The sequence below is a fragment of the Bufo gargarizans genome, chromosome 8, assembly GCF_014858855.1.
Source record: "Bufo gargarizans isolate SCDJY-AF-19 chromosome 8, ASM1485885v1, whole genome shotgun sequence".
Lineage (NCBI taxonomy): Eukaryota > Metazoa > Chordata > Amphibia > Anura > Bufonidae > Bufo > Bufo gargarizans.
The window spans coordinates 171823981-171837541 of record NC_058087.1 but is presented as its reverse complement, the minus strand read 5'-3'; the positions used below and the strand labels follow the sequence as shown (position 1 = coordinate 171837541).

Here is a 13561-nt window from a genome sequence, read left to right as displayed (position 1 = left end):
TATAACAAGTTATCCCCTTGCCACAGGATAGAGGATAACCATCAGATTGGTGGGAGTCCTACTGCTGGGACCCCCACCGATCACAAGAACGGGTTGAGGGGGGGGGGGTGCACTTACCCTGCAGAGCCCACCTGAAATGGACGGAGCGGCTGTTTGGAAATGTGTGCCGACCCTACATTCATTTCTATGGGAGCACTGGAGAGCTCTCCAGCGCTCTCCCATAGATATGAATGGAGCAGCAGCGCGCTTTTCTAACCAGCCGCTACATCCATTTAAGGGAAGGGGGGGGGATCCACAGGGGACGGGGCACCCCATTCTCGCGATTGGTGGAAGTCCTAGTGCTGGGACCCCCACCTATCAGTTATACCCTATCTTGTGGCAAGGGTATAACTTTTTATAACCGGAATACCAGTTTTAGGTGATTATCTTACAAAAGATCACACAGGACAGGTGATAAATGTCAGTTTGTGAGGGGTCTGACCTCAGAGACCCTTGGTGACCCCGAGAATAAAAAGTCCTTTCCGCGAATGGAGCAGTAGTGCATATGTTCATCCACTTCTATGGGAGTGACGCAGACAATTCAGTCCCACAGAAGTGACTGAGGCAGGGGGCCAGCATGCTCTACCACTCTATTCAGAGAGGGGACTCTCGTTATTGGGATTGCTGGGGGTCCCAGCAGTCTGAAACCTTTAAAAGGATTGCCCCACAATAACAGGACATCAGCTATCCACAGGATAGATAAGTGTCTGGTCACAGAGACTCCCACTGATCATGAGCGTCTCTCAGTTGAATGGGGCAACTGTTACGCATGCACATTGACGTTCCATCCAATCTCTATGGGAACTGACAGAGAAAGAGGAGTACAGTGCTCGGCTATTGTCATAAGTGGCAGCACCTATGTGCGACCAGCGGTCAATTTAAACGGGGGACACACCAGTCTCATGATCAGTGGAGGTTTTAGAGATGGAAACCCTGGCAAAAAGACATTACCAATTGTGTGGATATGTGATAAACTAGGATTATGGTACAACTCCTTTCATTCCTCATGGAATGGCTCTGAAGGACAAGTGACCACTTGCTGTCTGGTTTCCCCAGCAGTGAGAAGCCACAGGATCAAATTATTAGAGGGCCATTCTAAGGGTACTTTCACACTAGCGTTATTCTTTTCCAGCATAGAGTTCCGTCCTAGGAGTTCAATACCAGAAAATAACTGATCAGTTTCATCCCCATGCATTCTGAATGGAGAGCAATCCGTTCAGGATGCATCAGGATGTCTTCAGTTCCGTCTTTTTGCCTTTTCAGGACGGAGAAAATACCCTAGCATGCCGCGGTTTTATCTCCGTCCAAAATTTCGGAACACTTGCCGTCATTTTTTACCATTGAAATGCATTAATGCCGGATCTGGCCCTGAGTGTTCCGGCAAAACGGTTCTGGCATTGTGGTGTGCGCATGCTCAGACTGCAAAAAATTTGAAAAAAATAAATAAATGCCGAATCCGTTTTTCTGGATGACACCGGAGAGACGGTTTCGGCATTTCAAAGCATTTGTCATACGTATCGGGATCCTGATCCGTCTGACAAATTCCATTAGTTGGCATACATTTTGACGGATCCGGCAGGCAGTTCCAGCGACGGATCTGCCTGCCGGAATCCTCTGCCGCAAGTGTGAAAGTACCCTAACCATTTTGCAAAAAATAAAATAATAAAATAATCACAGAACGGTAAGGCCACATACCAGTGCACGTATTCTTTAGGAGAGAGCTTGCTGATAGACGGCACCACCGTGTGAAGCCACCACACTGCATCCCGCTGAATTGCTGCAATCTGGTTCTGAAATGAACGTAGGACCTCCAAGCCTATTGATAGATAAGGGAAACACAAGAAATAATTTGCAGAGCATGAATGGTTTACACAATGCAAAAAGACCCTGATAATAGATTGAACATCACTGAGGACTCACTCTTTTTCTCTCCCTTGTCCCATGCTATACCGGCTTCTTTGACCTGAACGGTAATCCCCAACATCATGGACACAGCGAGCAGATCAGTTATATGGACCACAAAGCGTTCCTTTAAAGAGAGAATCAGTATCAGTACAGCACCCTTTAACCACACGAACCAGCACTTTTCTCTGCTCTACAGCTTTCGTACAGGCATATGCAGTTTGCCATCATATCCAAAAAGAACTGAAAGGCTATGAACACCTTCATGGCAATTTTTTAGGTTTGCATTTTACTCATTTTTAGCTAAAAATCTTTTTAAAATCTTTTTCATAAGAATTTTAAGCAGTTTTTAGATACACGAGTTAAAAATCTGTCTATTTGCAGACTGTCCATCCTGAGTTCCATCTGCTGATGGCTCATTTGAAGCCTTATCTCGGATCTCATAAATGCTCATTTAACCCATATTCTTATCAGTTGGATAAGAGTTTAGCTAGAATTAGTGTTCATGAGGTCAGGAGACTAGAGGCTTCACAAGGGCAGTAAAACTGAAGTGATACTCTCCAAACAGACCGATTTTAACCCTTGTATATCAAAAACTGCTTCAAATTCTTTTAAAAAGACCAATTGAAAAAAATTATGGTTATGAGGACCTTTCACTAGAATAAAAAATCTAAACTAAACTATACAGACATGTAGCGCGGCGCCCAGGGATCCCCCTGCACTTACTGTTATACCCGAGTTAGTCCACACTGTCGTGAGCTAGGCAAGTGCGCTTACCGGTCACGATGCCCCCTGATGTGCTGAACGTCCTTTCGGACAGGACACTGGACAAGGGGCAAGCCAAGAGTTCCATGGCAAATTGTGCCAGCTCTGGTCACAGGTCAAGCCTGCACACCCAGTAGTCCAGGGGTTCCTCGCTTCTCAGAGCATCCACATCGGCTGTTAACCCGATGTAGTTGGACACCTGTCTGTCTCGGCGTTCCCTGAGGCTGGATCCGGAGGGCGGCTGTCGATGGGTTGGTTGCAAGAATGATCTTATATCCGAAGTGACCCACACATCTTCCAACCGCCCTCTTCTGGCAGGCACGGTAGGATTGGTACCCGCACCTGTTTCTCTGTGGGTTGAAATTCCTCTGCCCAGCGCCTGCAACAGCAGCATGCAGCATCTCTCACAGCAAGGCCTGGAAATGCTGCATTATGACAGCCCTCTGTGATGCTGGTAACATGTCTACCCCAGTAGTGGGGGTCCAAGTACGTTGCCACCCAGTACTGGTCCTTGACCTTTATGCTTTTTATACGGGGGTCCCTCTTTAAACACTGGAGCATGAAGGCCCCCATTTGCACTAAATTGGAAGCGGTGGAGCAGCCTGGCTCCTGCTCATCGCCCAGGAGAATGTCGTCCTCGGTCTCCTCCTCCCAGCCACGGACAAAACCAGGGATCCCCGAAAAGTTTAAAGTCTGCTCTTCTTGCTCATCCTCCTCCTCCTCCCCCCATCCACCATCCTCTCTCTGACTCCTCTACAGACTCATGCTGACTTGTCTCGGATGGAGTCCCCCCCCCCCCCCCCCCCTGGAAATTCATTCAGCATTGCGACTTCCTCATCTTCAGGCTCCTCGATGGCTTGATCAATGACACGACGCAATGCATGCTCCAGAAAGAAGGCGTAAAGGTACGATGTCACTGATGGCGCCCTGGCTGCAACTGACCAGTTTGGTGATCTCATCAAATGGGCACAAAAGTCTGCATGCGTCGCGCATGAGCAGCCACTGGCGCGGTGAAAAGAAACCAAGCTCCCCAGAACCTGTCCTGCCGCAGAGTTCGTACAGGTAGTCGTTAACGGCATAATGCTGCTGGAGTAGCCTATCATATACAAGGTGGAGTTCCAGCGCGCCGGGCTGTCACAAATCAGACGTCTGACGGGCAAGTGGTGTCGCCGCTGAACGTCAGCAAGGCGAGCTATTGCCATGTAAGATCTTCTAAAATGGCCAGAGATTTTCCTGGCCTGCCGCAAGACGTCCTGGACTCCGGGTTATTTGGCAACGAATCGCTGCACGACTAAGTTCAGGATGTGTGCCATGCACAGCACGTGTGTCATTTTGCCCTGTTTCAGCACGCTCAGCAAATTGGCCCCGTTGTTGCACAGCACTTTACCAACTGTCAAATTGAGCGGGGTTAGCCACTGATCGGCCTGTGACCGCAGAGGTGAAAGCAGTGCAGGAGCGGTGTGGCTCTTGGCTTCCAGGCACAACTGCCACAGCACAGCAAGGCAACCTCTCACCTGGGACGTCGAATAGGTTCTGGGGAGCTGGGGGGCACAGCGGAAAATGCGGTAGCAGTGGAATAGGAGCAGTCAGCAGAGGAGGAGACCTCCATTGGGGTGTGCCAATGGCCACAAATTTTCCAAAGGCCTCCGAGTCCACCAATTTATATGGCAGTAGTTGGCAGGCTAGCAGTTCCGACAAGCCAGCGATCAGCCGTTGGGCAAGAGGGTTATCCAACGTCATCAACTTTTTACACTCGAACACGGAGTGGAGGACAAATGGGAGGCGAGAGGAGAAGAGGCAGGACGTGGAGCGCCGGGAGTGTGGCTTTGCGGGTTCTGATGGCGTTGCTCCCACTGGGCTCGGTGATGGGAGGCCAGGTGCCTTCTTAAGACGGTCGTCCTTAGGTGAGTGTTGGGCTTACCGTGACTTATGCGTTGACCGCACAGGCTGCAGATGGCAACACTTAGCAGCTGACACGTTAAAAAAAGCCCACACTGCGGAGCCATGTGCCGGCGTCCTGGGAGCACCAGATGTGACCGTGTATGGTGGATGGCTCGCTCCAGATACATTTGAAGTCTGCTTTTTGCCTCCTGTGCCCTTTGTTTCTCCTTCTCCTCCGCCTCTGCTGCTCCGTCTCTCCCTCTGAACTCCCCTCCTCTTCCTCTCTTGTGGGCACCCACGTGACATTCATAGACACGTCATCGACACCTTCACCACAGCTGACATTTGAGATCTCAGAGTAGGCAGCAACAGCGGGGACCTACCTCCTTGGGCTGATCTGGGTACTGTTGTCAAACCGCTGGGTGGCGGCCGTTGCTACCTCCTCTTCCTCATTCGATGTCAAGGATGGTTGCGCATCGGGTAAGGTCTGGGAATGGATGGGGGAATAATTCCTCTGACTCGAGTGGAGGGGCTATGGTGGTGGTGGTGGTGTATTTAGGGGTGGACACTACAGAGGACGAGGGGGGTGCAGATACAGAGGACGAGGGGGGTGCAGATACAGAGGACGAGGAGGGTGCAGATACAGAGGACGAGGAGGGTGCAGATACAGAGGACGAGGGGGGTGCAGATACAGAGGACGAGGGGGGTGCAGATACAGAGGACGAGGGGGTGCAGATACAGAGGACGAGGGGGGTGCAGATACAGAGGACGAGGGGGGTGCAGATACAGAGGACGAGGGGGGTGCAGATACAGAGGACGAGGGGGGTGCAGATACAGAGGACGAGGGGGGTGCAGATACAGAGGACGAGGGGGGTGCAGATACAGAGGACGAGGGGGGTGCAGATACAGAGGACGAGGGGGGTGCAGATACAGAGGACGAGGGGGTGCAGATACAGAGGACGAGGGGGGTGCAGATACAGAGGACGAGGGGGGTGCAGATACAGAGGACGAGGGGGGTGCAGATACAGAGGACGAGGGGGGTGCAGATACAGAGGACGAGGGGGGTGCAGATACAGAGGACGAGGGGGGTGCAGATACAGAGGACGAGGAGGGTGCAGAAGCGGAAGGGTGAGTGAGCCACTCAACCAACAATGGTGCGCCCTTTGAAGTAATCGCACGCACCTTCTGCAACTCCCCACTTAGGCTCCGGCCTGGTGCACCTGCCCGACCCCTACCACCCCTGCGGAACATCCTGCCTCTTCCTCTGCCTGTCATTTTTTAAAATGACCCTGTGCCTAAGTCTCTAGAGAAGAGCAGTATTTGTGGAAGCAGGTATCTCGCAGGCCTCAATCTATATTTGGTGGAAGCAGGTATTTCGCACCCCTCAATTAATATTTTGTGGAAGCAGGTATATCGCAGGCCTCAATTATTTTTTTTGCCACAACAGTTATATCACACCACCCTGTTTATTTAGGGCAACAGGTATATCGCAGCCCTCAATCAGTATTTTGTGGAAGAAGGTATATCACACCCCTCAATCATTTTTTTTTGGGAGGGGGGGGGGGGGGGGCAACAGGTATATTACACCAGTTGCAATTAGTTATTCCAATAGCGTTTGTCCCTCTATCTAGCTGCCTCATCAGAACCGAACACAACTACTGCACAATACAAATGCACTATAATATACTTTCTATGTTAGAAAGTATATTATAAGTATATCACACCCCTTTATATCACACCTATTGATAGCACACCTATACCAGTGCTTAAAAGGACTTTTGTGGCCCTATTAGTTAGCATTTGGTGTCCCTAACAGTCTGTCTCTGCTCCACACAGCAACCTCTCCCTACACTAGCAAAACACAGAATGTAAAATGGCTGCCAGATCGGGTTCTTTGATAAGGTGGGGGTTTGTCCATGTGCTAAAACATCTCAATTGGCTGTCCTGTACCACCTGATGGAGGTGTCATGGGTCAAAGTTCAGCACAATGCAAAAGAATATGGCACCGGTGGACATCGCCGTATGTTTGCATGTACAGCGAATCACGAACAAGCAAAGATCGCCGCAAAACGACCGCTGGGTGAACCGCAAGGCCATCTCTAGCTGACAATATGACCCCTTCTTACTTTCCTTGCAGAAGGAGTCTTCTCAGCTCTAAATGAGTGTTACTGCAAACACTCTCCTCTGTTATGTCTATTGATCTCCATGCAGAATACTGGCTGTGGGGACAGTGAATGAATATACGTGCCAACCAATAGGTCAGGGATGCTCAACCTGCGGCCCTCCAGCTGTTGCAAAACTTCAACTCCCAGCATGCCTTAATAGCTGTAGGCTGTCCAGGTATACTGGGAGTTGTAGTTCTGCAACAGCTGGAGAGCCGCAGGTTGAGCATCCCTGCAGTAGGTGAACAAGCAAATTCATATACAAACTGAACACTAGTTGGCGCCATACTATCTAAGTAAATGCATATGCCTGTTTCATGATCTATACAACAAATTTTATTAAACGGTGGGGCAACCCCTTTTATCTATTTGGGTCCAGCACACGAGTTACTTTTACTTTTCTTCATTATTACAGCACAGAATGAGTAAAGCGAAGCCATGAGCTGCGGAAGCTATGCACAGAAAGAATGGTGTAGTCACAAAGGTGTAGTCCAAGAGCCATTTCCCCCCACCCAGCAGAAAAAAAAAATCTGCATGGATTCTGATCATGTCCAATGAACTACATCACTGTCCTCTGTAGGGTGCGTTCTAGCCCGTGCTGCCAGGCCAGAGGATATGCAGATAATCTGCCAATTTAGCTCTTCCCGTGAACCCTGCTAATAAGCTACTGAGGCAAGTGCCTGGCCTTCCTGGGAACACCGACTGTGCTGCATGTCTGGGCTCAGATGTTATGTATAACACTGCGAACTAGGCCTGTTAGGTGAATATATTTTTCTTCTGGACAAATACAGAAGCTTTGGGAGCCTCTCTAATGTGGAATGTGGTGATTATATTTAAAGGGACGGTCCACTTTCCATAGCCCATTTTCATATACCCATTGTGGAACAGCGTTAAGAGAGGGTGGTCTCCTATACAGGAGAATCATTCCTTACCTTAAACTCCATTTCAGTGTACAGAGCCTCCTTCCTCTCTTGCATGAGTCCCAGGCAGAAGGCTTGGAAATTTATCTCGTGTTTCGTCTGCTTGATGATCTCTCGAAGCAGAGCACGTGAGGCCCGGAGATAGTCCTCTTTATTGGTGAGCAAGTCTTGGAAAACCATAGCTAAAAACTAAGAAGGGAAAACATAAGCACTGCCATTAGGCTCGGGCATGATTATTTGTGTTGTGCTGGTTAGACACTAGAACAGGGATGGGCAAACTCTGCCCTCCAGCTGTGTTAAAACTACAAATCCCATCATGCCCTGCTGTCGGCTGATAGCTGTAGGCCGACTGGGAATGATGGGATTTGTAGTTTGACAACAGCTGGAGGGCTGAGGTTGCCCATCCCTGCACTAGAATCAATTGTCCGATTGATTGGTTGCTAAGGAAAAATTTACCAACTTTTTTCCCCTTTTACATTATTTTTTATACATACATGACATTCTGCAGGTGACTAGCTAAAATTATTTTGCTCAACTGTGTTTTGGTGGCTGAAAAAGGGGTCTTCATTTACAATGCCATAAACGCAAGCCTTGCATAGGTGTCTTGCGCGGTTCTGGAGAGGCTGCTCTAATGGCCGGGATCAATGGAACCTCCAGTCCTGGCCATATAACCCATTGGGCAACCCAATCAAGAAAAGACTGCCCTCTACGATTGGGGGTCTGGGAGAACCTTGTACGTTCAGCCCTGGGGAACCTCGAAACAACCCTTGGCCTGTCTGAACAATAAGCCTGCTGTAATGGCACACTAAAGGTCCCTTAACATGGCCCAATGTAACAACCAATTGTGGGGAGGGAAACATTCCTTCCCAACTACCGCTTGCTCGTCAGTGGAGAAGGCCGCTGCATTTACATGCAGATATCCCCTCTACAGTATAGGGAGGAGTGATCGCCATCGATATCGCTCATCCCCATACAAACAAGCAGATCACTGTTTACACAGCACGATTTGCTGCCGGCAATGATTTAGGTGACCACACCAACAATCTATTACCTGATGAACGAGCGTTTTGTTTGTTCATCGGGTAACCAACGGCACCTTTACACAGGGAGATTAACGCTAACAAGTGTCCAATTGAACGCTTGTAACCGATAATGTGCCCAAACATCATTTAGTGTTTTTTCTTCCGTGGGTCTTCCTTGATTTTTGGAGGATCCACGGACATGAAAAAAAAAAAATCTAAGTCAAGTTTGCCTTTGAAATGATAGGAAAAAACGGACACAGATCACGGATGACAATCTTGTGTGCATCCGTGATTTTTCACGGACCCATTGACTTGAATGGGTCCGTGAACCGTTGTCCATGAAAAAAAAAAATAGGACAGGTCATTTTTTTCACGAACTGGAAACACGGATCACAGACGCGGATGCCAAACGGTGCATTTTCCGATTTTTCCACGGACCCATTGAAAGTCAACGGGTCAGTGGAAAAAAACAGAAAAACGGCCGCGGATGCACACAACGGTCGTGTGCATGAGGCCTAAAGGGCAGTTAAATCTTACCCTAAGGCCGAATGCACACAGCCGTGTTCCACGGCCGAGAGCCGTCCGTGGTAACACTGCCTGGATTCATGTTCAGAGCAGGAGCGCACTGAGTCATTGGTTGCTATGACGCCGTGCGCTTCATGCCTCCGCTGCTGTACAGTAATACACTATATTACTGTACAGCAGCGGAAGCATGACGCGCACGGTGTCATAGCAACCAATGACGCCGTGCGCTCCTGCTCTGAACATGAATCCAGGCCGTGTTACCACGGACCACGTGCATTCGGCCTAACTCTTGGTCCTTCTGAAATAGGGAAAGACAGAAAATAAAAAATGGTGGCCATTATGGGGTTAATAAATAGACGTTGTTACCTTTGGTGCCTGCTCAGAGCTGTGCTGCAGCACAGTGTGCAAGATTTGCATGTTGTTTGGGTTTCTGGCATTCGAGAGTTCGTTAAAAATCACAAACTTCACCATTGTTCCGAGATTGTCTCTGTGAGCGTTCAGAAGCTCCCTGCACGAAAACAAAAAGGACAGAGCCGCTTGAAACAAGGCGGAGGAATCTGTTAGCATTGGTTGCTGATATTAGCGTGCTTTCATTAGCCTGCTGTTCAACGCTTACAGTCAGCGAGGCACATTCTTACCGCACAGACAGCATGTAATGATTGAGGAGAACCTTGGGCTTAAGTCGGATTTTGATCAGGTTAGAAATGACTTCCATGTCCTCGGAGCCATGTGTGTTACAGTTCATGCAGACGGACATAAGCAGGTCCTGGGCAGGCCGAGTCAGCTGGTGATTGGCAAAAGACAAGAGTAATGAAGTAACAGCAACGCAAAACGCACTCGCTGTGCTCTACCTAGAACGACATTCTACAGATATATTCAACTTGAGCATGCCCTGAGCTCACACATTTTTGGCATCTTCTATGGGAATGCTCATATATCCAAAAGATTTGAAAAGACATCACTGATTTTCTATCTAACCTATTGAACCTTCCTGTTCCTATGAAACCTACTGTATGCTTAGTTGGATTTCTTGATGAAGCCACCTAGCCACACTACACTAGAACCGTCCTACGGGAAGTCTTGTTTCTGGCACGGAAAGCCATAGCAATCAGGTGGACAGGAGACAGAAATCCCACTATGAAACAGTGGAAGATATTGGTAAATACTATAATCCCATATGAATATATAGTCTTCAAAAATAGAGGGTGCTCTTTTAAAGGCGTTTTCTCATCTCAGACAATGGGGGCATATCGCTAGGATATGCCCCCATTGTCTTATAGGTGCAGGTCCAACCACTGGGACCCGCACCTATATCAAGAACGGAGCCCCGAAAGTGAAGGAGTGCGCACTGCGCATGCGCAGCAGCCCTCCATTCATTTTCTATGGGGTCAGCGAAAATATATGGCTTGGCTATTTCCGTCGGCCTCATAGAAATGAATGGGAGTGGGTGCCGTGCATGCGTGGTAAGCTCCCATTCACTACTATAGGGAGCCGGCTTGGTGGCGGCCGGACTGGAGTCCTCCAGCCACCACCTTGCAGGGCTCTGTTCTCGATATAGGTGTGGGCCCCAGTAGTGGGACCCGCACCTATAAGACAATGGGGGCATATCCTAGCGATATGCCCCCATGGTCCATGATGAGACAACCCCTTTAAAGGGGTTCTGCAGTTTATTCCTCTGGATAGATCATCAGCATCTGATCGGCGGGGGTCTGACACCTGGGCCCCCGGCCAATCAGCTCTTTGAGAAGGCAGCGGCTCTCCAGGAGAGCTGCAGCCGTCTCACTGTTTACCGCCGGCCCACTGACGTCACGACTAGTATCAATGGCCTGGGTGGGGCTAAGCTCTGTTCACTTGAATGGAGCTTAGTCCCGCCCAGGCAAGTGATACTAGTCGTGACATCACTGGGCCTGCGGTAAACAGTGAGAAGGCCTCAAACAGCTGATCGTCGGGGGTCCCGGGTGTCGGACCCCCGCCAATCAGATGCTCATGAGCTATCCAGAGGATAGATCATCCGTTTAAACAAACTGCAGAACCCTTTTAAGTTCTTGGGTGTCTGGGGATCATGGTGCTCCTCTACACAGACTTTGTATTCAAACCAAATGATGACTAATGCCATCGACACAGTAACGCAGAACACTTATTTCTATACTTCAACATCAATTAAAGAGGCTATAAAAAATAAAAAAATAAAAATAAATGCTAGACCCCATTAATTTAAGGAAAGGCTGACACCCAGAATCCTCACTGATCAGATGACTGAAGATTCTGCGCTGCTCAAGTAAGCATGGCATACCGTTTACCAGGCACAGCTCCATACATTGGATCTTCCCTTTCAAAATCAGCCTAAGCTGTACTACCAGGGAAGGCAATCACTGACTAACTAAAGCACGGAGCTGCGCCTGGTAAACAATGTCAAGGAGGTGGCACATGCTAGAGCACCACAGCCCTCCAAACAACTGATCAGGTACGGGTGCCAAGGATTGGATCCTGACCAATCCAAAGCCCCTTTTACATGAACCAAACGTTCCCAATAACTGCCTTCTCTCTAAGCGGAGGTGATAGCTGCCATTACGTATGTCAAAACTCTTCTGCATGGGGACAAACAATCACTACTGTAATCATTCATCCCCATGCAAATTAATTGCTTGCCAGCAGCACGTTCCTGTTTACACAGAGTAACGTGCTGAAGGCAAATGACGATTCTGTGCCACATAAAAGATGCGACCACTCGATAAACAAGTGCTTGCCCGTTCATTGGGTGATTGGCAACAACTTTAGAAACTGCAATTATCAGAAACGGGCATCTGTATCAACACTCAACACCAATAATTTCCCTGATCCTTGACCTAAAACATAATAGCCTACCTGAAGAATATGGCATCAATATACTAGTCCTGACATTCGTCTATACACAGAGAAATACATGAAACCTAGGTGAGTAATGAACTTGGGACCATTACATGTAAAGCAAGAAGAAGGCTGCTGACATATTTTTATTTTTTTAAGAAGATCCTTTTTCAGATGCCTTAGTGCGCCATAATGGTAATTATTTATTGCACTTTTTTTTTTTTATGTAAGACCACAGTATGACACAGTGTATATTAGTAGAGAGGGTGTCTTAAAGGCGTAAAAAGTCTACACACCCCTGTTAAAATGTCAGGTTTCTGTGATGTAAAAAAAAAAAAAAAAAAAAGAGAACTTCTGAACTTTTTCTACCTTTAATGTGACCTACAAACTGTACAACTCAATTGAAAAACAAACTGAAATCTTTTTGGTGGAGGGAAAAAAAAAAAAAAAAAAAAAGCAAAAAATAATGTGGTTGCATAAGTGTGCACACCCTCTTATAACTGAGGATGTAGCTGTGTTCAGAATTAAGCAATCACATTCACAATCCTGTTAAATAGAAGTCAGCAGACACCGGCCATCATTTAAAGTGCCTCTGATTAACCCCAAATAAAGTTCAGCTGCTCTAGTTGGTCTTTCCTGAAATGTTCTTAGTCGCATCCCACAGCAGAAGCCATGGTCCACAGAGAGCTTCCAAAGCATCAGAGGGATCTCATTGTTAGAAAGTATAATTGTTAGAAATTATCAGTCAGGAGAAGGGTACAAAAGAATTCCCAAGGCATTAGATAGACCATGGAACACAGTGAAGACAGTCATCATCAGGTGGAGAAAATATGGCACAACAGTGACATTACCAAGAACTGGACGTCCCTCCAAAACTGATGAAAAGACGAGAAGAAAACTGGTCTGGGAGGCGACCAAGAGGCCTACAGCAACATTAAAGGAGCTGCAGGAATATCTGGCAAGTACTGGCTGTGTGGTACATGTGACAACAATCTCCCGTATTCTTCATATGTGTGGGCTATGGGGTAGAGCGGCAAGACGAAAGCCTTTTCTTAAGAAGAAAAACATCCAGCCAGGCGACATTTTGCAAAAACACATCTGAAGTCTCCCAAAAGCATGTGGGAAAAGGTGTTATGGTCTGATGAAACCAAGGTTGAACTTTTTGGCCATAATTCCAAAAGATATGTTTGGCACAAAAACAACACTGCACATCACCAAAAGAGAACCATACCCACAGTGAAGCATGGTGGTGGCAGCATCATGCCAAGGGGCTGTTTTTCTTCAGCTGGAACTGGGGCCTTAGTTAAGCTAGAGGGAATAATGAACAGTTTCAAATACCAGTCAATATTGGCACAAAACCTTCAGGTTTCTACTAGAAAGCTGAACATGAAGAGGAACTTCATCTTCCAGCCTGACAATCACCCAAAGCATACATCCAAATCAACCAAGGAATGGCTTCTCCTAAAGTTTTGGAATGGCCCAGCCAGAGCCCAGACCT

General features: G+C 47.9%; 1 protein-coding gene across 1 annotated transcript in view; it reads right to left on the bottom strand.

Moving 5' to 3' along the window:
* INTS1 (integrator complex subunit 1) overlaps window positions 1-13561 on the bottom strand; it is a 92613-nt gene that overhangs the window by 60385 nt on the left and 18667 nt on the right. The window contains 5 exon segments of the mRNA XM_044304992.1: window positions 1735-1855; window positions 1960-2068; window positions 7682-7858; window positions 9583-9724; window positions 9855-10000. Coding sequence (XP_044160927.1) covers window positions 1735-1855; window positions 1960-2068; window positions 7682-7858; window positions 9583-9724; window positions 9855-10000 — 695 coding nt within the window.